We start from the raw sequence: 26,939 nt of genomic DNA on the forward strand, positions 1-26,939 counted from the left end.
GTTGAGAACACGTGGTCTTAACGCTGTTTCGAAGGGTTTCTGTTACTCTGTATCCCCACACGATCTCTTTGTCCTGCTCCGGAACTCCTGGCCTTCACAGTATCTTGCTAGGTAAAGCAGCCTGTTGATGAAGACCCTGGGCCCCACAGCAGTGCACATTAAGTCCCTGTCCAGTGAAAAAGTCAAGCATCTCCAGGCCCTGTCGGATCTGTGAGCAGAAAGAAGGAAGCGCCTTACCAGGCCATGGTTGTGAAGATCACAGGAAACAGAAGCCACCAGTAGTAGTCTACCTTCTCAGAGAACACAGCCACCAGCAGCCCCACCAGCAGCCCGTTGTAGCCATGGAGTCCAGAGGCGATGGCTGACCTGGGGGTGAAACGGTTACTTTGTGTTGGACTTGGGGGTGCCCCTTAGGCCTTTCCTCCTGGAACTCCAGGATCTGCTAAGAATAGACAATTCATTTAAAAATAATACAAAAAGTCAGTCCACACAATGAATATTGGGCAATCACAGAGCCATCAGCTACTTTCTTGATTCTTTCTCCCTCTCTCTCTCTGATCTAGAAGTAAAATTATACACTTCTGTTTTATCTGTGGCTAAGCTCGCCTTTGCTTTTCAGGATCATCTCAGGCTACTAAGGATAAAGGAAAATCTAATAGAAGTTTGAGATGTGACGCAGGGTGTGTGTGTGTGTGTGTTTGTGTGCAAGGTAAGGAGAGGAGAGGGAGGAAATGAAGAGACAACAATTTTTTTACTGTTAAATTGGGAAGTGGAGTGGGGAGTACTGAGGTCTAACTGCCGCCCTGTGCCATGTGGTTGAGGAGCTGCTGTGCTGAGCGGGAGGGAGTGTTTTCACATGGCAGCACATGACGTTCTCTTTGGCTGAAGTTTGGGTGCTTTCCCTCTCTGTGACCTGCACTGAGTGGGTGACATAACTCACCTTAGGATGCCCATGTGCCCTGTGCCCACTTCTCAGTTATTGGGAGGTGAGATGTGTAGAACCGAGCTTGGATCTATGACTCTTTCTGTTTCATAGGAGAAATCACGTGCACTAGACCTCCTTCCCTGATCCTGACGCACACTTGATCTTGACCTTGGGAGAGGGTAGGGGGGATCAGACAGGGAAAATCCCACTGCAAGGTACCTTCCAGAGAATGAGCTTTAGGTACTATGGTCTGTCCCATGAGGTCAGAGCTTAACTGTGTTCACTGCTGTACCTCCTGTGCCCCAATATCAGCAGTATCTGGTGCACAGATGCTTGACCAGTGTTTGCTGAATGAATGTGTGTATACACTAAGCCTTATCACATACTGGCTGCTCTTATATGGCAAAGGTTTCTGGAAGCTTAGAGCTCCCTGAGATGGAGGAAGGGAACTCTGGCTGGTGGAGGGCTCCTGCCCTAGCAAAGGCTGTGACTTGGACATGGAAGAGAAAGGGTCTTTCACAGGAGAAAGTAACTGGACAATTTCTGGCAAGGAGAGTTGGGATACACACATTTATACCGGTGCAGGTCCAGCTAGCATTATAGCTGCTCCTGAGGCCATGACGTTAGGGGCAGGACACTCTTCTCCAGGGTCTGGGAAGCAATGAGGGTCAGGAAAGACAACTTGGCTATCCCAGGAGCACAAACTGTGTTTTGGGAAAATCTTTACTTTCAGGTTTTTGCATTTTCTCCACATTTCTGTGTGTTCAAGGTTAGAATTTAGTCCCTTTTTGCTGCTTTAGGTGAACTGAGGAGAGGTGTTGGCTCCAGTTTTGTTCATGGAAATCTTATAGCCCCAGCGTCTGGGGGGTGGCAGGGTAGCAAGGAACCAAGATGAAAGATTCCCACAGGAGATAACATTAGGGGACATGTAAGTAAGGTCTGCCTTAACAGCTGTATGCTCTGAGATAGAACTCTTTTTCTGTTCTTTCAGAACTCTTATTTTAACCAAAACTCTGAGGCTTCTGGGTTTGGTTATCGAAAGGAAACCCATTGCCTTATATCCTTGCCCGGATCATCAAAAATATAAAATTGGGTTAAACCCCAATGCTAAAAGATCTTCATCCGGGCCACGTTCCATCAAGACATGGTGGCATCAGTGTGTTGACCTTGAGTTACTGTTTATGAAGTACACAGCCTTGGGTTATTGGGAGCAGTGGGGTGGAGGCAGTAGGGTGGTCAAGGCGTAGTGGGGTGGTGACAGTGGGCAGTGATGCCATCCTTGGAAGGATTGCATCTCCATGTTGTGTAGGTGCTTAGGGTTTTGAGCCTGTGGTGAAGAACAATGGTGTCCACTTGTCAGCAAGGAAGCTTGAATATTTCTTACTGCTGTGGAGTATTGAACACTTTGAAATTTAGCAAAATACAGTGTTATGAGCTAAAATGAATGTTTCTCCCAATTAAAAATGGTGATAGACGGGGAGTAGCTTTGTGAAATACAAATGCAATTCCAGGAATTGGACTTACTTCCACACATTCAACCTTAAAGTTAAGTTGGTTTTGAAATGGGATTGGAAATGGACTTTCTGTCCTGAACATGCCAAGGAGAGAAGACTCAGGAAAAAAAAATCAAAGAACAATATAGTACTGGGTGTGTACTATGGTTGTTTAGAGAGAAAGAAGAGTTCAGAGTACTCTGGGGGTGGGCAGGGGTGGCTCTTTGAAGGAATGGTAGAATTAGATTGGCAGAGGTATAACACATGTCAGGAACCATGGAAGCAAGAGTGCTTAACTGGGGACAAGTGTGATGCTGAGCAACGACCTGTAATGGGGGCCCATGAAAGGCTTTGGAAGCCACGCCGAGGGTTTGGGTTTTTATCTGATTTGTGTTTGTCTTAATTCTTAATAAGGGTGTCTGAGTGGATTAAGTGGGCCTGGCTGGTGAAGTGATTATTGTTAAGAGAAAAATCTGAGAATCAGGCTGTCAGAGCAAGAAAGGACTTGGATTTATCGAAGGTAAACCATAGGTTTTATAGATGGGAAATGTTTGCTTAAGGTCACGTAGGGAGGAAGGCAGCAGGTTAGATAGAATTCACCCTGGGTAAGTTTTAGCAAATGTTGGTGAAGCAGGAAGACGGGAGTTAATCCTGTGAGGGCCAGTTCTACCCATGGTCATCGTGGGCACCATGGCCATCTGTGCATGCGATGTGTGGTGAGAATGAAGAATAAGTGGCTTGCTGGTTGAAGCCAACAAAAAATCCTGGCAGGAACACATTTTAATCTCACCTACCAGACCTGTGCTCCAAAGAAGGTAGCCTCTCACCAATCCGCCCTTGAGTGGCCTCCTTGCTTGCTAGAATTGGAGTGGTTTCCTATGGCTGCCCTTAGAGGTATGTGAGCAGCCTCTCACAGAGACAAGCCAACCACACATTTGCCTCTGTGGAATGCGCCTGAAGACAGTGTGATACTGTTGCAGCTCAACCCACTCTGGCTACTGCCACTGCCCTGGGCTCATCCCAAGGCCTCCTGCCACACTGTCCATGCAGGTGCAATGACCTCTAGCCTGGAGAGTCCACATCAAATGTCTTGCCACCCACTTACTGTGGCACCTTAGTGAGTACCTTTCTCCTGTCAGTCTTCTCATCCTCAGTTGCAAAATGTGCACTCTGCTGCCTTCCCTGTCTGCCTTGGCAAGCAATGCTAAGAAACATGCAACTAGGAATGATGACTAAATATTTTTTGAGAAATCTGCTGTCAGGAATACATTTTATCTTATAACCCAGTTTTCTCTCATCATACCCCAATATAAATCAAACAAAAATTTCACAAAATAACATTTACCTTTGCTAGACATAGATTACTCTAATCAGTTTTATTTGATTCTATTGTCTTAAGATTTTAAAATGCTGTTGACAATGAACTCATGATCTGCAATCTCCAAATTGAAAAACGTTAAGGTAGGAGATAATCCAGAATTTATTCTTCAAACTTCTTTGAGCATCTCCTGGAAGATCATGTCAAAAATCATTGTCCGACAACCATTGAATGGAAGTATGTAATTATCTATGGAAGGATGGGATAGGAGATAGGTCTGAAACTGCATTTCTTCATAATCACTCCAAGTGATCAGGAAAGTTTAGGAGCTGTTGGAATAACATAGAGCAATGTCTAAACAGTCAAGTTCCACTTGCTACTTGATTCTGCATCTGCCAGTGCCTGGGCTCCAACAGAGCTGGATTCTCCCCCAGGAATGTCTTATGCTTCCAGTTACTTCTATTTGCCACCTCCCCCATTGCTCTCTCCTCTTCTCTCCTCTCCTCTCCTCTCCTCTCCAATCCCCCCGACCCAATATGTCTACCTGAAAGTCTCTCTCTCTCATATCCCCAACACTCAGATGTCTGTCTTCTCTGAACTCTCTCTTACATACTGCTTGTATTATTCTGAGACATTTATTTTCTGTTCATCTTATCTCCTGAAACTAGATTGTAAGCTCCACGAGAGAAGAACAGCTTAAGTGTTCCTCTGCTCCACAGCCAAATGAAGCCTGATGCTGTCATTGCTGTGAGCTGGAGCAATTTAATTTTGTAGGGATCTGCAGTGGCTTACTCAAGGCTGACACTCAGAAGACTTTGGTTGGTTGACTGCTTAAGTAAACACAACCTACCTGCCATACACATCTCCCCAAGAGGCATGTAGAGATGGACTCACCTGTCCTGGCTTAAGATGAGAGCGGTTAAAGTTGAGACCACTGTCCCCAGAGCCCCGGCAATCGTCCACCAGGGATTCTGGATCAGAAGTCCTATGAAGATGATGAGCCCGCTGAGGGGGTTGTTGACGAACATCACCTGAGCTGTCCCCCTCAGGACCCAGTCTAGGAACTGGAGAGCCAGGGATTTATCTGCAAGAGACAGACAGCCATCTACAGGGTCTTGCCTGTGTTACCCCACTGGACCATTGGTTGGCATAGCAACCAAAGTTCACAGGGATGCTCCAGGCAGGACTTATTCAGCCTGGCCTGGGTGGGGAAGTAGAGGGGGAGGGGGTGGCGAATGGCATCCAGCTCAAGTCTCTGAGTAGCCCAGCAACCGTCTACAGTGGGTGGTAGTTTTTGCCATATAGACTAAGGCACCGTGGTGAGACCAATTTAATGCGGTTCCAGCCATTGGCTTGGCTGGCAAGGAAGCCCCAGGAGCATTCCACAGGAAATTTACTGGTCCAAGAGAAGGGATGGGGGAGGGAAGGAAAGTCTTTTTTTGTGTAGTGCTGTATGACTCAGTGTGGGCAGGTATCTGAGCAGCAAAGAAAGTAGCCTGAAGAAAGGAAGCTGCAAAAGAAATTGTTTTAGCCCAGCTGTGAAAATCATTATTGAATTGGGGCCCAGAGGAAGCCAGGTGTAGAAGAGGAACGGACATTCTGCCTCCTTTTCTGGTTTGGTTTCCAGGACAACCCATGCTGGTGGGGGCATGTGAAGGTTGATGGGGAGGGTGTGGTGTTTGTTCCAGCTTTTAGTTCAGAAAGAAGTGAAAAGAAAAGAACCCTGGAGCCTTGGGGAGGGTGATACCAATATTTTCTTGGCACATGGTAGGCACATAATAAATAGCTGTGGGACAAGTGACCATTCATTCAGCTTGTTTGGGAAGTGGTTAATATGGTTGTCTTATATCAATTCCACAAAGGAATGAATAATTCACAAGGACTAACATGCATTTAATTCTGAAATGGTGAGTATTCTGGGCTAGCAGGGTATGTTACGTCCATCTGGAGTCAACTGAGGGCTGGAGCTCCCTCTAGGGTATGTCCTGCACATAGCCTTGTCCTGGGGAAGTGAGGGAGAAGCTTTCTTGTCCAAGCTGGAGGGAGGGCTGTCCCTGGCCCGGCCCTCTGCTCTTTTCCTGGGTACTTGCTCACCTTTCAGCCAGTTCTTGCACTCCTTCATCTCGCCTGTGAGATAGCCCACTGCTTGGAAGAGGCTGAAACTTCTCTGTCCGGCAGAGGACCTGCGGGGCACCTCGCTCTCTCTCCTTTTACTCCTTTCATTGGACTTTTCAATTTTCACAATATGGCTGTTTGCATCAGATGATAGGAGATCCTTTCAGGAAAAGCCATGAGAAGATATCAGATACTATACCTTTTTTTTTTTTTCCTGAGACAAGGTCTTGCTGTGTAGACCCAGCTGTTTTGAAACTCTCAATGCTACTGCCTCAGCCTCCCAAGCGCTGGGGTTGCAGGCGTGTCACACCCCCTGCCTGGCTTCAAGTAATATATGTTTTTGAGAGCAGGGGCATTAGTGATAGAAGAGGTTGTCAGGCTTTTTTTTTTTTTTTTTCTAGCGATCAAGAATCATGAGTCAAAGGATGAGACTCATGTCCATGGTGTGAAGCTGTCCAGAGTATCTCTTGCACGCCTAGTTCCCAGGACTACTACATGTTCTTCATAACAGGGATTCTTAACAGTCTGTGGCATGGATTCATTTTGGCAGCTTAGTGAAACCAGTGGACTTTATTCTAGAATAATGTTTGAAAATATACCAAAAAAAAAAAAAAACCAGAAGAAAACCGATTATACTGAAACGCAATTTTCATGGTACATAAAAATTGTGGTCTATATATGTGCATTAGATCCAGTGCCTATTAAAATAAAAAATTAGTGATGAGAAAATATATGAAATCTCCTCACTTCAACTCAGAGCAATTCTGTAAGGTAACCCTTGCTCCATAAATCATCACAGGATCTATATTGTGATTGTATTGCAAGTCAATTTCTTCTTCTGAATCCTGCTGCCTTTCTTTCTCTCTAAGTGTTGATCCCAAAGGCACACTACAGTAAGTGCCTTCCTTGCAAACTTTCATGTCAAAGTCAGATTCCTGAAGAACCCACTCTGTGACAGGTAGTCCTAATGTGACTGTGGCTCACTGCTTACATTTGTAATGGAAGTAAATACTAAAGTCCATTGGAAGTCAGTGAAAATAAAGAATTATTTTCCTCTTCCAAGTTCATACTCCCCTCAATTTTATATGTGGACACGTTGGTCAGAGCTTATGCTCTAAAGCTATGCTGTCCAAGATGGTAGCCAATAGGACATGCAGCTATTAAGCACTTGAAACATGACTAGCGCTCAATACACTAAAAATAGAAGGCAAATTCCTCAACTTGATAAAGGTATCTACTAAAATCCCACAGTTATATCACCCTCAATGATAAAAAACTGAACACTGTCACTTCTAAGAGTAGGAACAAGGCAAGGATGTCTGCTTGTGCCATTTCTATTCAACATTGTACTAGGTATTCTAGCCCAAGAAATTAGGCAATGAAAAGGAACAAAAGTGACCTAGATTGTAAAGAAAAAAGTTAAACTCAGTTTGCATCCCTGTTTTCAGGTGGCATGTCCTTTTATATTAAAATTTTCTTTTGTGGTACAGGGGATTGAACCCAGAGCCTTACACTTTGTGCTCTACCACTTGTGCTATGTCCCAGCGCTCTAGCTGAAAACTCTTAACAAATCTGCAAAAACTAACACACACACAAGCAAAAACAATCCTCCCCAAAACAAAACTGTAAAAACTCATGTGGAAATTCAAGAGCCCCAGCATAGACAAAACAGTTTTGAAAAAGAACAACAAAGTTGGAGGACTCAGATTTCTTCATTTCAAAACTTACCAAAAAGCTGTGCTAATCATGATGGTGTGATACTGCCATACAGATAAATGTATGACTTTGAAATAGAACTGAGGTATGAATAAGTTTAGCAAGGTTATAGGACAGATCAATATACAAAATCAATTTTATTTTTATGTACTGGCAAATGAACAATCTAAAATAAAACTAAGCAAACAAATTTGTGATAGCATCAACAAGAATATTTGAGGGTAAATTAAAGATGTGCGAGTCTCATACACTGAAAACAACAAAATACCATTGAAAGAAGTTAAATAGGCTGGGCACTTGGCTCACGCCTGTAATCCCAGCTTCTTGGGAGGCAGAGACAAGGAAGACTGAAGTATAAGACCAGCCCAGGCAAAAAGTTTGTGGACTACATCTCAACTAATAAAAAGGTGAGTGTGGTGGCCCATGCCTGTCATTACAACTACACAGGGAAGCATAAAATAGGAGGATTGTAGTTCAGGCTGGCTTGAGTGTAAAGTGAGACCCTATCTCAAAAATAACTGAAAAGGGCTGGGGAGTGTAACTCAAGTAGTAGAGCACCTGCCAAGCAAGCTTAGGCCTTGGGTTCAACAGCCCCCAGTACTGCCAAAAAAAAAAAAAAGACCTAAATAAATGGAAAGATAGCCCATGTTTATGGATTGAAATGATTTAATCTGGTTAAAATGACAATATTTCCCAAACTGGTCTACCAGTTTAATAAGTTACAATAAAAATTATAAGGCATCTTTTTTTTCTTGCAGAAATGGAAAATATGATCGTAAAACTCATGTTCAAGAGTTCCAGCATAGACAAAACAACTCTGAAAAAGAACAACAAAGTTGAAAGACTCACATTTCTTAATTTTGAAACTTACCACAAGCTACAGTAATCATGATGGTGTGATAGTGACATAAAGATAAACATATAACTCTGAAATGGAATTGAGAGTCCAGAAATAACCCTATGTATCTATGTTCTATTGATTTTTATTAAGGGTGCCAAAACAACTCAATGGAGAAAGAATAATCTACTCAACAAATGGTGCTAGAACAACTGGGTATCTATATTTAGTCTTTTTTTTTCAGTACTGAGGATGGAACTCAAGGCTGTGAGCTTGCTAAGCAAGTGCTCTAGCATTTGAGACACCAGTCTTAGATATCCATACTGAAAACATCAAAGCTCGACCTCTACCTAGTACCATATACAAAAATTAACTCAAAATGAATAAAAACTTAAACTCTTAGGTAAAAACATGGGTACAAATCTTCATGACCTTGTAGAAGATGGTTTCTTAAGGTTTGACATCAAAAGCTTAACTAATCAAAGAAAAGAAAGATGAATTGGAGTTTATCAGAATTTTAAAACTTGGTTTCAAAGGATACTATCAAGAAATGAAAACAGAACCTATAGAGTAGGAGAAATTATTTTCAACCACATATTTGGTAAGGGTCTAGTAACCAGGATATTTACAGAACTATTAGAACTCAAAAATAAAAAGCAAATGACCCATTTAAAAAAGTGAGCAAAGGATTTGAACAAAGGCATTTATTCAAAGATAAACAAGTGGCCAAAAAGCCCTTGAAAAGATGTGCAACATAGCTTGCCACTAGGGAAATGCCAATCAAAACCATGAGATGCAATTTCATACTCACCTAGGCTACAATAAGATGGATTGAGTAATAAATTTTGGTGAAGATGTAGAGAAATTGGAACCTCATATGTTACTGGTGAGAACTACAATGATGCAACTACTTGGAAAAAAGTCTAGCAGTTCCTCAAAATGTTAAAAACACAGTTATCATATGGTTTAGAAGTTCCACTCTTAGGCTTATATTCAAGACAAATAAGAACATGTGTTCACACAGGAGCCGGTACATGGACATTCATAATGGCAGTATTTATAAAAGCCCCAAAATGGAAGCAACTTAAATCTCCATCAACTGATGAACGGATAAACAAGCTTATATTATTTAGTCATAAAAGGGAATGAAGTACTGATTCATGCTTCAACATAGATGAATCTGAAAACATGCTATATGACAGAAGCAGTCACATATTATATGATTCAATTTATGTGAAATATCCAGAGCAGGCAAATTCTCAGGAACAGAAAGTAGATTGGTGATTGCCAGTGTCTGGGGGGAGATGAAGAGGGAATGATTTTCGATGGACATAGGGTTTCTGTTTGAGGCATTGTAAGGTAAGCATTCTGGAATTAGATGTGGTGATGTTTGTACAACTCTATAAGTATACTTAAAACCACTAAAAGTATACTTTAAAAGGGTAAATTTTATGTTATGTTTTATGGTTTGAATCTGAAATGCCCGCCCCCCCCCCCTCCGCCCCCAAATCCTCAAAGGCTTGGTGGCCAGCTGTGACTGGATCATGAGAACTCTGATTTGGTCGATGGATTATTCCATTGATGAACTCACAATGTGACGGTGGTACTGGGAGGTGCTAGAAACTAGGAGGTGGAGCCTACTCGGAGGAAGTAGGGTACTGGGGCATGTCCTTGAAGGGCATTGGGATGCTGGTCCCTTCTCTTTCTGCTTCCTGGAGCAGCTGTCCTCTGCCTTGCCTTTCTACAATGCTGTTTCAACCTCACAGCAATGGAGCTAACTGACCATGGAGTGAAGCCTCTGAAACCATGAGCCAAAATAAATCTTTCCTACTTTAAACTGTTTCTCTGAGTATGTGCCACAGTGACAAAAAGTCTGACCAATGTAGATGTGAATTATGTATCCGTCCACCTCTGTATTCCTGTGTTCAGAGAGCGTCAATGGCATATATTCTAACGAAGGCCTTCTGCTTGGAGCCCATAGAGTCAATCAGGGCAGCAAGGCTAAGGGCAAAGACTGTGGAAACTGTTTGGAAGCCTGGTACACGAGTGTCCTTAAAACCGTATCTCACACAGAGCCACATTTTCTTGTCTAAGGCCAGGGGGACTGAGTATGGATTTGACCATGTATTAATTAGGGGAAGAATCTCCCTGGGCAGTGCTCTTTCCTTGGCAGATACAGAGTCCTTTGGGAAACCAGGAAAGCAGCATCTTTCACTTCCCTGCCCCTTGCTTCCCCTCCTGGGAAATATACTGGAGGGGACATTGCTTACCTTTTCCTCAGGCATTTCCAGCAGGGGCAGGGCTGGATGTGCATCCTGGGAGCTTGAGGGCCAGGTAGAGTTGCTAGGCTCTAATTTGTAGAATTTGTATCGGCTGGAATAAGGCTCTGGCAGGAGAGGGCTGCAGTGGCTGTCAGACATCTCTCTCAGGGAGTGTTTGCTCATCTGTCATGCAACAGAGAGGGAAAGGGAAAAACTGGTGAGTGAGGATGAGGCTAGACCAACACCTCAGGAGGCGTGGGGTCTGACCCAGGTTGGGGGTCGCCAGTGACATACATGGGGTCTACTGCTCCTGGTAGCTGGTGCTGCCAGAGTGGCTGGACGTCATTCCTCCACCCATTTTGCTTTTCAAAATTCCCTGTGTCCAAAAAAAAAAACCAAAATCCAATTTTTCACTGTCAAGATTTCCCTGAACACCTAGTTAAAAGTCTCTTTCTTTTTCACATCACTGAAATATTTTTTGCCTGTTAGTTCTACATATACTTCCTCTTCAGTATGTATATATAGATCCAGTACTGACTGAGGATCTAAAAGAACCGATTTTCTAAGTTTCTATGAAAACTTGAACTCTAATCCCCCTTCTCTTCCTTGGACCCTTCTTAGCCCCTGTCCCTCTCCAGGAGTTACACAAAACCTTGGCATGTTCTACTGAGAGCTGTGTGCACACAGGGTGGAGGTTCCTTTCCTCTCAGGTGGGGCTCTTTTTCCTTTCCCTACTAAGGCCAGAGCCTGTGCCATGACTTGCTTTTGGAATGTCCTCTGATCAAGATTGCATTTCTTGTTTCATCCTGCTGTCTTGTCTACTGGAAAAGCTGTACTCTTCTTCTTTCCATTCGGTTATTCTAGTCATAACTTCTCTGCCCTCCTCCAGCTCAGTTATGTCTTTATCTATTTACTGTGTGTTGGGTAGGTGGTTTGAACTTGTACACAGTCTTCTCTTACTGTGATCTAGAATTTTCCCCCTTGCTCTGAGCTGCCTGCTCTGCGTTGCAGGAGGCTTTCTTAAGACAGGGATTATAGATCCCTAATGTGAGTGCTTCCGTTCCTTACACTGACCATCACAGATACTGTTCAAGGACCACAGAGTTCTCTTCCAAAGGAGATGAAGACCCTGGGTACCTCTGCATTAGTACCATTTCCCTGGGCTATTTCCTCTCCTCTTCCCAAGAAGAGTAATTCTTCCTCTCCACTGTTGCTTCCAGACACCTCACGTATGCAGAAACACTCTTCTCTGAGGTACATACTATCTGACCATTCCTTCTTTCCAGCTGCTTCCTGCTATTACTGACTTTTTAGTCCTTGTTTCATTCAGCGAAGACTTTCGGTGCTCCTAAAGCTTCTTCATCTCACTCCAATAATTCTAAGCAACTTTGATGTCTAGGCAAAAAGCTCATTGTCTTCTTCTCTGGCTTCTCAGCTCCTTGTTCTCCTCTTCTCTACTGACTCTTTCCACCTCATTTTTTACAGCTACCATTATCCACAGCCACATCATGGACTTGATATCACACATCCTATAAAATCTCGAAAGTCAGATCTCTCTTCCGGCCCCTACCTCCTGTGTACTTTCAACTCATCTGCCCAAGTGCTCCCTCTGATCCAGCCCTTTAAACTTCTGGAGTTTTCTGACTGGTTGGCTCCACCTTTTGTCCTTTGTCTCCATGGCCAACTTTGGTTTCATGGTCCATCATTTTACTTCTTTCAACTCCCTTTTTCCTTTCTTCCTCTCTCATACTTTTGTGGTTTTATATCAGCTAAGATAAGCCCAATTTTTCTATGCTTTCATCAAGCAACTGAGCATGGTTAGAAAACAATTTCATAAATGGAATAGACTGATTTCACTTTATGTTTCTGATTTCCATCTTCAAAGGAGCACTTGTCATTCCCTTTTTTCTCCTTAGCCCACCTCATTCTAGTTTCTGCTACCACTGCCTTTGCTAAAGTCTAAAAGACATCTATCTTGGAAAATCCAAATAGTCTTCAATCCTCATATTACTAGATGGCTCAATGGTATTCCAAGACTTGACCATCCTCCTTGACACACTGGTTAGCTTTTATAGCTGGCCTTCTCTCTGGTTGCTTCCTCACCTCTTCTTGGTTGGCTCTGCCTTCTGCACATAAAATAATCCTGCAGAGCTCTGTTCTGTACTGTCTTTTTTCATGGATACTCTTACCCAGGTGATGTCAGCTGTCACCATGGCTTTCTATTCCATCTACATGCTTCTATTCCAAATCTAATATTCAGTTTTGAGCACAGATCAATAAATCCCTTTGTTTACTTTGCACTTGCACTACTAGAAGTCGTTGCCTATTCAAATCCTGTCCTCCCTCAAGGGAAGCCCCCTTCCCAAGCTACTCCTCAGAAAACTCAGGAGTCAGGTGTGATGCTACCGTCTTTTTCCCTCTCCGAAGCTAGTAATTGTTTCTAAAATATACCTTCATGTTCACAGACCCCAGCTAACTACCATTACTTCTTGTACCTTCTCTAAGAATGCCCATTTGGACACCTCCCCTTTCCCTAGATTTATTCTCCAAGCCGTGCTCTACAGGACAAGTTGATTCTCTACTTAAAACCCTTCAGTGGCTTCAAATGAAAAAATTATGTCTTTAACACTCATGCAAAGCTCTGAGTCACCGACTTCCACATGCTTTAGCCTGTACCCAACTTCTCTTGCCCCACTGCTCTGGGTTCCTCATTGACCTCCTGGAACTGACCTCTAGTCAGTGCCTAGAAGGTGTTCAGTGTATTCTGCCTCAGGACTTCTGCAAGTGCAAGGTCATCAGCTTGGAAGGCCTCTCCCTCCCTCTTTACTTGGCTGACCTTACCACTTGTTAGAAAAGTCTTCTCAGATTCACCCTTCCTCCAATGCCTGTACTTCATGTATTCTCATGGGACCCAGTATTTTTCCTTATAGCAGTTTTGAGTATTTATTTGTATAAACCATGCCCCCCTCCCCAAGATTTATAAGGAAAGTGACCTCCTCTGTTCTGTTTACTGCTATATCCCTAGCTCCTAGCATAGTGCCTGGCATATAGTAGGTATTCAATAAATAAATTTTAAGTGGAAGGAAGAAAGGAGGGAAGAAAGAGAGGAAGGAAAGAGAGAAGGAAAGAAGGAAGAAAGGGAGGAAGGGAAGAAGTGAGGGAGGAAAAGAGCAAGAAAGGAAAGAAGGAAGAAAGGAAGGAGAAAAGAAGGAAAGAAGGAAGGAAGGGAGAAAGAAGGAAGACAGGAGAGAGGAAGTAATGAGGGGATTGTAAGTAAGGCTACAGGTGACTGCTAGAGTGGGAACACTTCCTTGGAGAATTTTACAAGTCACTGTGGGTCACAGGAGTCTCTGGCAGATTAAGAAGAGTGTGGGCCACCCACCGGCTCTGTATTTGCAAGACAGTGGCGCTCTTGCAGTGACTAGCACTGGCCCTTACTCCGAGGAGTAGTTCATTAAGCCATAGCTAATTTTTACACAGCTCTGTGAACAACATTCAAATCTAACCCACCCTGACGCTGCCGTTGCTCCCTCTATTCTGACCCTGCAGGTGGGGTTTCAGTGAGGTGTGGAGCACAGTGCCCGGGAGGGGCCTGCTAGAAAGGTTTAGAAGAGATCACATCGAGTCTGGGAGCCTGTACCTCTCCAATGTGCTCTCCCCCTCTGGTGGTCAAGAGGTGATACAGCATCCCTGGCCCCTTGGTAAAAAATTCCATATGAAAAGTAAGCAAGGGCCAGAGATACCTAGATAGATGATCTGTGATCTGTGTCACACCATGCATCTGGATGAACTAGTAACATTCTGGAAAGAACTTGGGTTAAATTTAGTGGCTGTAAAGTCCATGAAAAGTCCAGCTGAAAAGTGGTAAATGATAAAGTGCAAATTTTAAAAAAAATGTATTTCATTGAATCTAAGATGCTATCAACTGTAAGATATATGATTATTTTATTATCACCAAGAAAGAAGAAAATGCTGCCAATCATAAATGTAAGATGCGTCTTCATCTCACAGCATATGGTGCTCTAGTGCAGATATGTGTTGAGGATGAGTATATTTAGGAATTATTGCTTAACCACGAGACTTCAAATATCTTATATTTCTTTTGATGAAGATTGTGTATATATGTTATGAGCCCTTTGAGGCAGGGGCGTCTCCTTGTTAGTTTCTGTATTTGTACCACCCAGCAGAAAGCCTGACCCATAATAATTCCTGGATAAATGTTTATGGAATGAAGAAAAGCAAGGATGATCATGCAAAGGAATTACTTTCTTCTCAACCCTTGACTCTGTGTGCAGATGATATTCCCATTTACAGAGACATCAAGTCCCAGAAAAGCAAACAGGAATTGTTTCTCTCTGAACTTTCTAAAGTATGCTCACTTCGTTGTACTGTCTATAGGAAGAAGAGACCCAAAGAACTGGCAGCTTGATGCAGGGTCAAATTAGACTGTGAGTTCACCAGCCAGGGCTCCCTCCTTACTTCCACCCTCTTGTTGGGGCCCAGATGGGATCTGTAGAGATTTGGCCTTCAAGGCTGGGGTACAGTCCCTCAGCCCAGCACTCTGTTTCACAAGCTCACACGGCCTTAGCAGTAATGACCTGCTTGCATCTCCTTTGGGAACACAGCACTCCATTACCATGGGAATGTTTATTCTGTTACAATGGGGAATTTTGGCTTGAGGGCTCGGGTGAGATGTGCAGCAAAAATGGCCTTGTAAAGAGAAGGTCGCTATGTTTGGAAAGAGTCCCTGGCTGGTGTGCTGCATGGGCCTCCACATTGCCCTCTTCAGTTCTTGGCACATAGTAGGCAGTCCATGATTTTCATTTCCAACTCTTCTCATCCTCCCAAATTGAAGAGAAAGATGGCTAGAGCAACCAAATCAAGTACAAGCTGACTGGTCTGAGATAGAATGTACTTCCAAAGTTTTCATGAGGCGTCACCACTTGTTAGAATTGGACATGGATTCCCTGCCCCAGCCACATCCCTTCTGAGGGCCTCAAAGCCTATTCCCAGCTCCACTCAGAGCCAGTGCATTAAACCTGCTTCCAAGAACACATAATGATCTGGCTGGCGCTCTCCCTTTTTCCTTGGCCGCCCACGCCTTCTCCTTTCTTTCAGAAATACAGACAGAAAGCCTCTTTGGATCAGTCTCACATATCTCCAGAAAACCATGTTCCCCAAACAGACTGGCTCCTTCATTCTTTTGTAAGAACCCTCTTGTTGGTATCTACTGTATGCTCCAGGACTCCCCTGGAAGGAACATAGCTGAAAGTCCTGGGCCTTGTTTGCAAAGAGCCAAGTTTGAATGGTGGGGAGAAGGCACTAAGCAGACCCCCAGTGCAGAGGTGAACGTATATGGCAAAGGGTAAACCCAGTAGTCTTTTCAGGATTGGGGATTCAGGGACCCAGTATTCATGTCAGGACTTGGCTAAGTAGGCAAATAAGAGAAGTACACTCTAGGTCAAAGCAATGCCTGAGAAAATTTCTGGTTTGGGCTAGGAAATCCCAGTATGGACCGTAGTGGCACACGGGAAAGGTATCAGCAATCACAGATGAAGGCAGGGGCCCCAGTTCTTTTCCCAACATTTAGAAAATGTGGCTCCTACTCTGTTGTACTAATTTTGACTCTTTTCTCTAAAAAACTATCCATTCCTGGGCAGGAAAATTGGCTTATGTCTGTAATCTTACCTACACAGGAGGTAGAGATCAGGATGATCTGGGTAAGCCAGCCTAGACAAAAAGTTAGCAAGACTACATTCCAATCGATAAGCTAGGCATGGCTCACACCTGTGATTCCAGCTACACAAGAGGTTGTTCATAGGAGGATCATGGTCTGAGGCCAGTTCTGTGCAAAATGTGAGACCATAGCCAAAAAAATAATTTTAAGAAAGTCGTACAGCACCTGCCTACCAAGTGTGAAGCCCTGAGTTCAAACTCCAGTACTGCTCCCCGCCAAAAAGACTACTCATTCTTAGTCGAAATGCAAAACCATGCCTATGGTCAAAGGGGAGAGACTGGGCCCCGTCTAGCAGGCTTCTGCTCTCCTGGGTGGAAAGGGGCCTGTGCTTGGCGGAGGCGGTTTCACAAGCTGTTGGTGTGAATTATTACAGAGTCAAAGTTCTCTCCCTCCCACAGCCTCATGGATTTAAGAATACAGGTGACCTGGTCCTCTGGGGGAGGGGGAGATCTAAAACGGTCTCATCTATGTCACCTCCTAACTAACTGAGTTTCGAAGTTGCAGCATTTCTGAAGAAGGAAAAGTGATTAGCAGTTTCTCTGAAGTATTTGTTGAATGGAGTGACTTTGCCCAAGACCTTGAAATTGATGTATGGAAAGTTCCCAAGAAGTTTTACATCCTTAGGACCCAAAAGGTTGCTCTTTACCCTCTCTCATTCTCTAACACCTCTAACAGATGGAAGTCTACTGTTGACTGGGGTCCCCCAGCCCCACAAGACTGACTGTTCTTGCTGTGAACAGCCATGATAACTGGAGATCCTTGTATCTATGGAGCTGATATCAGCTCCCCTTGCTGGTTCTAGTTTTGTCCAGCATTTCTGCATGTCTTCTACCTAGGAACACTTCAGAGGTTGATCCTAAGCCTTCTCTTCTCTGGGGGTAGTCCTTTTTTATTTTTTAATATTTTTTATTAGCACATATTAGTTGCACAGTGGGTCTCATTGTGACACTTCTACATATACAAGGTGCCTTGGTTAGGTTCACGCCCTCCCCCCATCATTCTTTCTCGTTACCCTTCTTAAAAGATTTCAACAGGTTTCATTGTTCTACTTTCTTTTTTTTTTTTAAATTAAGTTTTAGCAAGGATTTATTTTAATATAACAGGATAAAGTAGGGAGAAATGGAGGGGGGAAGGGAGAAATGGTTCCTACTTTCCATGCAGGAAATGGGAGTAAAGACTCTCATTGTTCTATTTTCATATAAGTATATAAAGTCCACATTCACCCTTCCTCTCCCACTAATACTCATCCTCTAACAGGACCTGTTTTATATTCCTGTCCTTCTTTTTTAAGTGTATATTCGAAGGGGTTTCACCATGGTATTTCACCTGTGAATATATTGTATTTTAATTAGATTAACCTCCTTTACTACTCTATCTTACCCTTTCCCTCCACCCCTATTATTCAGCAGCTTGCAGTGCATTTTGTTATGTCTTCTTGTATTGAATGTATTTCAGTACATTCTCTTATCCTCTTCCCCTTTCCCCTAGTCTCCCCAAACAGTCCCACTACTGCAAACATGTTCTATATGTATATGGTGAATATATTATCATGTTTGCATTTGTGTATGTTTATCTTTTGGATCTATCTTCCACATGTGAGAGTAAACATATGACCTTTGTCTTTCTGAACCTGGATTACTTTGCTTAACATGATGATCTCCAGTTCCATCCATTCACCTGCAAATAGCATAATTTCATTCTTTTCTATGGCTGAACAATACTCCACTGTGTATAGACACCACATTTTCTTCATCCATTCATCAATTGTAGGGCATCTGGGCTGTTTTCACACCTTGGCTATTGTGAATGGTGCTGCAATAAACATGGGTGTGCAAGTAATTCTAGTGTATCCTGACTTTGGGGCATTCCTCTTGATTTTCATTGGTCGGGCTCACCAGACTAGGTCCTCAGGCTCTGCATAAGGACTCTGAGGCTCACAGTGACTGCATCCCTTCGAAGGGAACTTGCTGAATCAGGTAAGGATCCCGGGGACAGGGACTATGCTGAGCCAGGGGATGCTGCTGGAAGGGAGAAATCAGGTGTAGAGTGCTGGGTAGATGTTTGGTTAAGCTGAAGGGGGAAAACTGGACTCATGGGCTGGTGGATCACACTCTAGGGGGATCAGAGAGGGCATGAAGCCATGAGAGGCCTGGTCACCAGCTAGTGTGGTCAACAGGCCAATAGTTGTACTAAGGTGAATAGTGCCTTTCTTAGGGTTGGTTGTTTAAGAGTTGACTCAGTGCTGTCATTTATTAGGGGTGGTTCTGAGCTTTTCTTGGCAGCTCCAGCCTACCAAATCTGATCTGGGATGTGAAGAGGCTGACTCACTGGCTAGTGGGTCAGGTTGGGTGGGACGGGGTCAGAGTCAACACAACCTCCTCTGAGCCATCTGCAGACTGTTTGGGGTTAGAGACAGCTGGTGGCCAGCAGACCCATGGCCGTGTCTTTCTGGGGTCTCCTGCAGGGTCAGGTTCTTGTGTAGTGCCCAGTTCTCCTGGGCCACTGCAGCTGAGAATCTAATCAGGCCTGGCCAGGGAACTCTGACCTTTAGCTGAAAGGTTATAAGAGCTTAGGTGGCCATGGGAGTGAGAGACAAGCTTCCTTTGATGCTCCTTCTTAGCTACTAGCTTGTGATTGGACAGACATTTGGAGGGAGTGGCCACACCCTTCTCAGTTGCCAATTTAAAGTGGGGTGACCCCTAGGGTGGTGCCCCTGCCTGACTGCATCCCATTAGTGGTAACTCCTAAGCTATCACGTCTTCCTTCAATTTCCTCTGACTGATCAGCTCACTTTTTCCTCAGGGCCAGGTCCTTCCCTGCCCAGGTCAGCTTCTAGCTGACCTCTCTGACTTCAGCCTCCCCAGTTCTTCTCCACCTTGTCACAGGTGATGGATACATTATCTTAAAACACTACCGGGCATGCCACTCCCTCAAAAATCTTCCGAAGTGTTCCACATCTAAGACTCTTGCATTTTGGTTTGGGCCCATTTATTGTTGAGCAGGAGATTGTAAGCCGGGGGGACCTGGCCCGGGGAACAGAGAGACAGTTTTGTGGAATGCTAATTAGACTTGATGGGGAATAGTATAGAATATTAGTTGCCTATTTAAGCAAACACAGCTTTAAAAAGAGTTGATGTGACCTTTTTATTTTAGGCAAGAAATCTATGGTCCTTGAGTTTGTAGGTGGCTGCTTTGGGCTATGCTCCTAGAACACCAGGGATAACATATGGGTTTTCCCCATCCATTGGGGGAGAAGTTGAGAAGATCTGAAGACAGCAACTGTTCTCCATCTCTCCTAGTAGCAAGTGCCTGCTGCCCTGGGCAGGCTGCCTCCTTTAGCCCCATGACTACCTTTGGTTCCATTTCTGTGGGTCTCCTTCCCCTTTCCAAATCCTGCTCACATGACAGCCAGTCATTGCCATTGCCATGGTGCCTTCCAGTTCTCTCCTCTGGATCAGGTGGTAGTTAGCATCTATTTGACTGTGCAACTCTCTCTCTCTCTCTCTCTCTCTCACACACACACACACACACACACACACATACTCACTCACACACTCATAAACATTGTGAGCTATCTCAAGGTGAGTTTGATGATATTTTTGAGGAGGTGGGATCTTTTTTTTTTAATTTTAACTTATTTATTTAAATGGTGCTTGGATTTGAACTCAGGGCCTCATGGTTGCTAGGCAGGCTCTCTACCACTTGAGCCATTCCACCAGTTCAAGGTGACTTTGAACAGTTAATTTTAATGTTATTGCATAGAGGTGGTGTAGTGGAGTCAGACTTCTTGGATTCAAATTCTGATTTTCCTACCTACTAGCTGTGCATGCTTGGGGAAGCTCCCTAACCTTTGTGTCCCTTTGTTTGTTCATTTCATTCATGAGATGAGGACAACAACAATGCCTACCCTGAAGGGTTATTTCTCTGCCACTGCGGTTTATGTACATGTCTGTACTTGACAGATGAAAGCCTGTTAAGAGCAGTTTCCTTGTTTTTCTTTCACTATGGCATCTTGTACACAGTAGGTGCTCAATAAATTTTTAATGAATGAATGAATGAAGTATTCACTGGAGATTGGAGACTATGGGTGGACAGATAGTTCAGTTTTGAACCATAACACACGTAATACTTTACATGTTACAGAACACCTTCTCCTAACTGCATTTTCCTCAAATGATCCCATGATGGAGGAGAGAGAAGCCCAAAGAAGTGAGGGCACCTGCAAGAAGTCACATAAGAAGTTGGACCAGGACTTTGACTGACCCATCCTCTTCGTGCTCAGACCTGGGCTCTTCATAAGAGCATCACCTTTCTTGCTATGGACCCTGGACCCTTCTCTGAGGATGTCTCTCTCTTCCCTGCAGTGATCCTGGGCTGGTGGATCCCTGATGCTCCCTGAAGCCCAGTTTTGTGTAATTGAAGTTTGCAGCCTTGGGTTCAATGTGAATGAGCACACACCTCCTTTTTAGGGCCTGGGCTGCTGTGTAAAGCTGAGTTTTCCTGTGTGCAGGCTGGGGTGGCATGTCACCCTTCCTTCAGGCAGGGATAGACTCCTTCTGCAGTTGACCTACTGAGGGCTTAGTTTGGCATGCTCTTTAAGTTCTTGAGCACCACCTTCTTTTTTTTTTCAACAAAACTTTGATCTTTTCTCCTGCACAGATGCTTGTTTCTGAAAAGCAACACCAATGTGGAGTGCAAAGGAAGGGCTGTCCCTATAGGGTGGAAATTGGGCAGCACTTATCAGGCACCATCCCAGGAAACTCTCATTCAGATGACTATGGAAGTTCCTCTTCTAGGGAAAAGGGTATCTTACAGGCAGCATGGTGCTGCTTAGAACAAGATAAGAGTGATGTTGAATAGGCTAAGGAGGCAGTCAACAGGCTAGGGTTAAATCACAGGTCTTTCTTAAGCACCAACCTCAGGAAACCTGGGGCCAGGTTCTCCTAGCCCAGCATTCAGGGGTGCCTCTCCTTACTGCCGTTGCATGGCCCTTCTCAGCATGACATAACAAGCTTAAGAGTCCTCCCAGACAGTGGCTTTCTCCCAAACAGCTTATAGTCTTTCAAAGTTGCCTTTTCTGTATGTGATGAATCTGAATCGCTTTTCAACCTGACTTGGTGGAAAACGCACTAGGTGAGTAGTGGCTTGGTTGCTGCTGTGCTGATGAATTGAAGGGCACCAGAGTAGAGAAAAACAGACCTCCAGGGGAAAGATGGCCATCAATGGACTATGTGTGCTCACATCCGGCCAGCTTGGAATAAGGAGTAATGGAATTATAGAGCTTTACAAAGCCCTACCCTTCCCAAAATACATTCCTGCCAGTCCATCAAGGACAGCTGAGCCAAAACCTACCATGAGAGAAGTGTTGCTCTCTCTCAACAACAACCTTGTTTTCAGAGCCCCTTCCCCTTTCTCTTCAGCTGGATGTGAAAGCTTCTTCCTTTAAACCTTAATGCAAATTTCCTCAACCTTGACCAATGTAACCATCTTCCTCTAGGGAAAGTTTTCAATGCTGATATCCAGGCTCTTTCCCTAGAGATTCTTACTTAATTGGTTGACAGTGCACCAGGATGGGGCATTGGAATTCCCCCTTCCTTCCTTCCTTCCTTCCTTCCTTCCTTCCTTCCTTCCTTCCTTCCTTCCTTCCTTCCTTTCCTTTCCTTTCTTCCTTCTCCCTGTCCCTCCTTTCCTCCTGCCTTCTTTCCCTCTTGCCTTCTTTTCTTTTTGTGGTGCTGGGGATCCAATGCAGGTAGGAAGGAAGGAAGCAAGTGGTAGGCAAGTACCCTACCAACGAGATATATCCCCAGGCCATGGAATTTTTCACAGCTCCCAAGTGCAGCCAAGATGGAGCAGTCCTGACCTAGACCTTTGCATGTTACTGTTGCATACATTTTACTCCTTGGCCACTCTAGCTTCACTTGGGTGGTCAGAAAAGTAGGCTCTCAGCTTCATGCCAGAAAGAGAATCTGCATTTCAAGGAAAGACAGAGGATTCCTGGGCTTTTTCAAGGTTCACTGGGCAGTGGGCTGCTGAGAGGTGGGTGGAACACCTCTCAGGAGTGGAGAACACCAAGAGGGAGTGGGATGGATGGAGAGGCCTGGAAACAATCTTCATGGATTTCAGAATTTTTGCTTAGTGGTCAAAGAATTCAGTAAACAAACAAAACCAGATGAGATTTAGCAACAGCAAAAACAAAATACAACAATAGCTAGATTTAGGACTTTAATTAAGCATCATTTACATCATCTGTCTCCTGATAAAATGAGGTAGTAAACACCTCAGTGTTTTCCAGTATGTGAAGTAGCCTATGGAAGCTAAATCCTTGCTTCCTGCACAGCCTGCTCCTGCTCATAGCAATGACATGCTCCTGTGGAAGCTAGTTGCAGGTGCACAATTTCAGAAATAAAAATGTGTAGCCCACGGAAATGGAGGCTCCCTCATCTATCGACATATTCCATACATGGGATGCTCCTTTGCTCTGTAATCACATTTTCGTGATCGTACAGAGAGGAGACAAGTGGATTGTTGATTTGCTCAGGACCCAGAACAGACTCAAGGGCCTTCCAGACTATTTTGGGATGAACTGAGGGTCTTAGTGGTGGCACATTCATGAAACTTTTTTATAAGCTTCAGGAAAGGGTGTTGGGTTGGGGTGCTGGAATGGAGAGCACTGGTAAAGACTACTAAGCATCAGGGATCTGTAAACACTATATCAGATCCAAATGATCTTCAGGGTTTGGGGCAATTGTGCTAAGGAATGGCCTTTCAGAAAAATATTAATGAGAAATTTATATCCTAGAAGGCACATTTGATATGACCATTAATTACTGAGTGCAAAAAAGAAGAAGGTATATTTGACAGAATATTCTGGGCTATTGATGCTTTACCATCTGAATGCAATAACATTGCAGAAATAATTATGTATATTTTGGTCACTGGTCTACAGTTTGTGCTAATATCTTTGTAAGATTCAAGAACTAGATTTCAAAGGCAAACTAGAAATAAAATTAAAATAGATGATCTCACACTATCACAGACTCAATATGATTTGTCTCTTTCAAAAATTCATGTTGAAATTTTGTCCTCATTGGGAGGAATCAAGAGGCAGAAACTTCATCTGACTGTGGTGTTGATGGGGTCTTTGGGAAGTAATTGAGAGTGAATAAAGTCATTAAGATGGGGCCCACATGATTTAATAATGGTGGTTCTGTAAGAAGGCAGAAAGACTACAAGATAATATACTCACACCCTGTTTCTTAACATGTAGTGCCTTGAGCCACCTCAGGACTGGGTTTGTCAAGAAAGCCATCACCAAATGTGGCTCCTTGACTTTGAATCAGAACTGCAAACTAAAATAAAATTTTCTTTATAGCTTAAAAAAAAAACGGGTTCATGTAATATCAAAGAGAGAACAGAGGAAGCCCCACATGGAGTGGAAAGGGACATTGGTGGAGGCAGTGAGAAGTGTAGTTGAAATTGGCAGAAGAAAAGGACACAGAGGCCTAGTGCAGTGACTCACTGCTGTATATACAGAAACAGGAAGTTGAGATTGTGAGGATCATGGCTTGAGAACAGCCTGGGGAAAAAGTTATGAGACCTCATTTTAATAAATGAGCGGGTGTGGTATAGCATATGTGTAACCTCAGCTATGTGGAAGGCATAGGTAGGAGAATGATGGTTCAAGGCCAGTCCAAGGCAAAAATGAAAGACCCTATGTGAAAAAAAAAAAGCTAAAACAAAATGGACCGGAGGTGCAGCTCAAGTGGTGAAGTGCCTGCCTTGCAAGGGGGAGGCCCTTCAAGGTTCAAACCTACTACAGCAAAAGAAATAGAAGCAGTGGAAGAATTAGGGACTCATAGACCCAAGAAAGAATGAAAGAAAAATAAAAGAAAAAATGAGTAAAAGAAGAGAGGAGAGATGAAAAAAGGCACTGACAGGAGGAGAGGAGAGGTTGCAGTATTGGCAGTAAAGGGTGTGCTGAGAAGGAAGAAGAATAAGGTTGGGAGGAGGTGGGTCAGGGAGACAGGTGGATGTTTCTGAGCCCTCTGCTCTGAAGGCCACTAGTCTTGGAGCTGTGCTGACTCCCTGGTGTGGCTTCCTTCCTCCTCCTCCCTTTGTTCCATGAATCCTGTTAAGGAGGGAGAAACATTCTTCCTTAGGACTCTTTTTTTCCACTGCCCCATGGTTCCTGGAGAAACTTCTGGGCTTCAAAATAGGCACCTGGACCAGTGATCCAAGAGGGAAAAGCAAAGGAGAGCTGGTATGGAGCTGGGAACTTAATTCCAGCTTCATTTTGCCCTTCTCTGTTGTGTCTAGCAGATGTACAAAAAGACCTTCCTTCAGATTCCAGAGAAGCCACTTAAGGTGTCAGTAGTCCTGTATTAAGGAACATATGCATTCTGGAAGTGGCTGAAATGCTTGTTGTCTGACCCTCTGAAACGTGACTGAGGTAATGGGACAGATAAATTGGCTCCATTTAAACAGCCAAGACTCTAAACAGATGGAATTTGTCTGGACATCACTGGAAAATAAATTGAGCTTGCTGTGAAATCTCTGAATATGAGCAAAACTCACTGTGACGGTCATACTGCTTTGCCACTTACTATGGTGCCCTGTTGGGTACATATTCCTCCTCATCTGTGAAGCAGAGGTGAGAACTACCTCCTAAGGCAATGTGCAGAGGGCCTGGCACACCAACTGGCAGGTTGGTAACCTGGTAACAAGTGTCAACCAGTTTCTGCCAGTCCTCCACCCACCTTTTCTGGGGTTGTACATCAGCTCTAAAGACTCTACTACCAAGAATTCAATGAGAAGATTTGCTGAAGCAAGTATTTAGGAAGGTTAATCCATTTTCCCTCTCTCCCTTCCTCTTTTCTTCCTTCTTCCTTCCTACCCTTCCCTTCTTTCTTTCTTTCCTTCCTTCCTTCTTTCTTTTTCTTTCTCTGTCTCTCTCTCCTCCCCCCTTCCTCCCTCCTTTCCTCCTTCCTTCCTTCTTTCCTTCCTTCCTTCCTTTCTGGGTCTCACTATGTAGCCTATGCCTCAAATTCACTATGTAGCACAGGCTGGCCTTGAACTCACGATCCTCCTGTCTCTGCCTCCTAAGTGCTGGAATTATAGGTGTATGCTACCACTCCTACCTGGGTAGGAAGGTTGATCATTCTAAAGCACTAATTTCTCCATAGTAGATCCTATGTTGGATACTGTTCATTCAATCAAAAGTATTTGTTGAGCACCTATTATGTGCCAGTCACAAAGGATTGAACGATGAGCAAGAAAAAGCTTCTTTTGTTGTAGTGAAAACCAGAAAGTAACTTCAAATGCCAAAGCATGGGAGTTCCCATTGGAAAGTAGGAGTAGGGAAATAGAGGTAGAAGGGCATCTTTCCATTATTGAAATGATTGAGAGGCACTACTGGTATTTATTATGTAAAATCCAGGGAGAGCAAATATGCAATATTCAGGATGGGGCTATACAAGAAGAGAGTATCCTACTTAGAACGCTCAGTGAAAAGTCCTCAGAGGGCATGGATGGAAAAATCATGAAAACCAAAACTTGCTTATTGGTAGAAAGATGTTTAATATTATCATTTTCCCAAGATCTACTTTTAAGAGAATGATGAACTGAATGTTAAGGGATCTTATGTTCTGTGTCCTTCTGAGTTCTGGATTTTAAGGGCACATTCCTCTTTTCCTAGGAATTTTCCTTTCACTGGATGACTGTTGCTTTTCTTTGGTAACATTCCTGATTCCTTCACACTCCATGGCTGATGTGGCCAATTGTGAACTAAGAAGTGGGGCTCAGTCAGGATTCTGAGACTCCATGAATGAGAAGAGTCAGGGAATATAAAAGAGAGTAGGGAAAGAGAGGACGAGGAATCCTCTCTCATTAGGAATCAAGAAAGCAGCGATAAGGTGGCTAGAAAGCATGGAGAAACAAAGGCAATGCAGAGAAAAGTAGGAAACGGTCTGCAACTTCAACCCCAGCTCTGTGGGGGAAGGAAGGCCAAAGCCACAACCACAAGGGTGATTTACTGCTGGGCAGGGTCTGAAAGCACTGAGGCTGGCAGGCAGAGGGCTGGTTCCCTTGGTCTTCCTCTTTCAGTGCAGAACTCAGTACTCTGTATGCTTCGCCTTACTCTGATGCACTCAGGGGATGTCCTTTAGTTTGACAATTGCTGCCCCTGGGTCTACAGACTGGGGGGATTCTGCAGCAAAAGTGAAACTTTCTATTTTTTTGGGGGGGGTGGATATAAATGGAGTTTATTAAAAGTTAAGGAAGGGAAATACAAAGGGAAGCACAGTGAGTCCAGGTGGAAGCCAGGAGCTGAGAGAGCATGTTTCTGTTCTTCAGTGCTTTCAAAACGTATGATAACTTATCAGGAATATTGTCCCCCTCCTGTTGCTATCCCTGGGTACATAATCAGACAACATCCATTGTCTGAATCTTGGGCCAGCCCAATCAAGATTGTTTGCGGGAACCTCATTCGTCTGTAGAAGCCCATAGTCTTGCTGCCTCATGATTTGGGTTCTAAATGCT

The 26,939-nt window shown here is 43.9% G+C and overlaps 1 protein-coding gene across 1 annotated transcript in view; it reads right to left on the minus strand.

Moving 5' to 3' along the window:
• Slc14a2 (solute carrier family 14 member 2) overlaps nucleotides 1–26,939 on the minus strand; it is a 445,690-nt gene that overhangs the window by 40,756 nt on the left and 377,995 nt on the right. The window contains exons 4-7 of the mRNA XM_074069897.1: nucleotides 10,676–10,849; nucleotides 5,831–6,011; nucleotides 4,631–4,820; nucleotides 238–366 (exon numbers count right to left, since the gene is read on the minus strand). Of these exons, the coding sequence (XP_073925998.1) occupies nucleotides 238–366; nucleotides 4,631–4,820; nucleotides 5,831–6,011; nucleotides 10,676–10,849 (674 nt within the window). The remainder of the gene's footprint in view (nucleotides 1–237; nucleotides 367–4,630; nucleotides 4,821–5,830; nucleotides 6,012–10,675; nucleotides 10,850–26,939) is intronic.

Source organism: Castor canadensis, chromosome 4, assembly GCF_047511655.1.
Source record: "Castor canadensis chromosome 4, mCasCan1.hap1v2, whole genome shotgun sequence".
Lineage (NCBI taxonomy): Eukaryota > Metazoa > Chordata > Mammalia > Rodentia > Castoridae > Castor > Castor canadensis.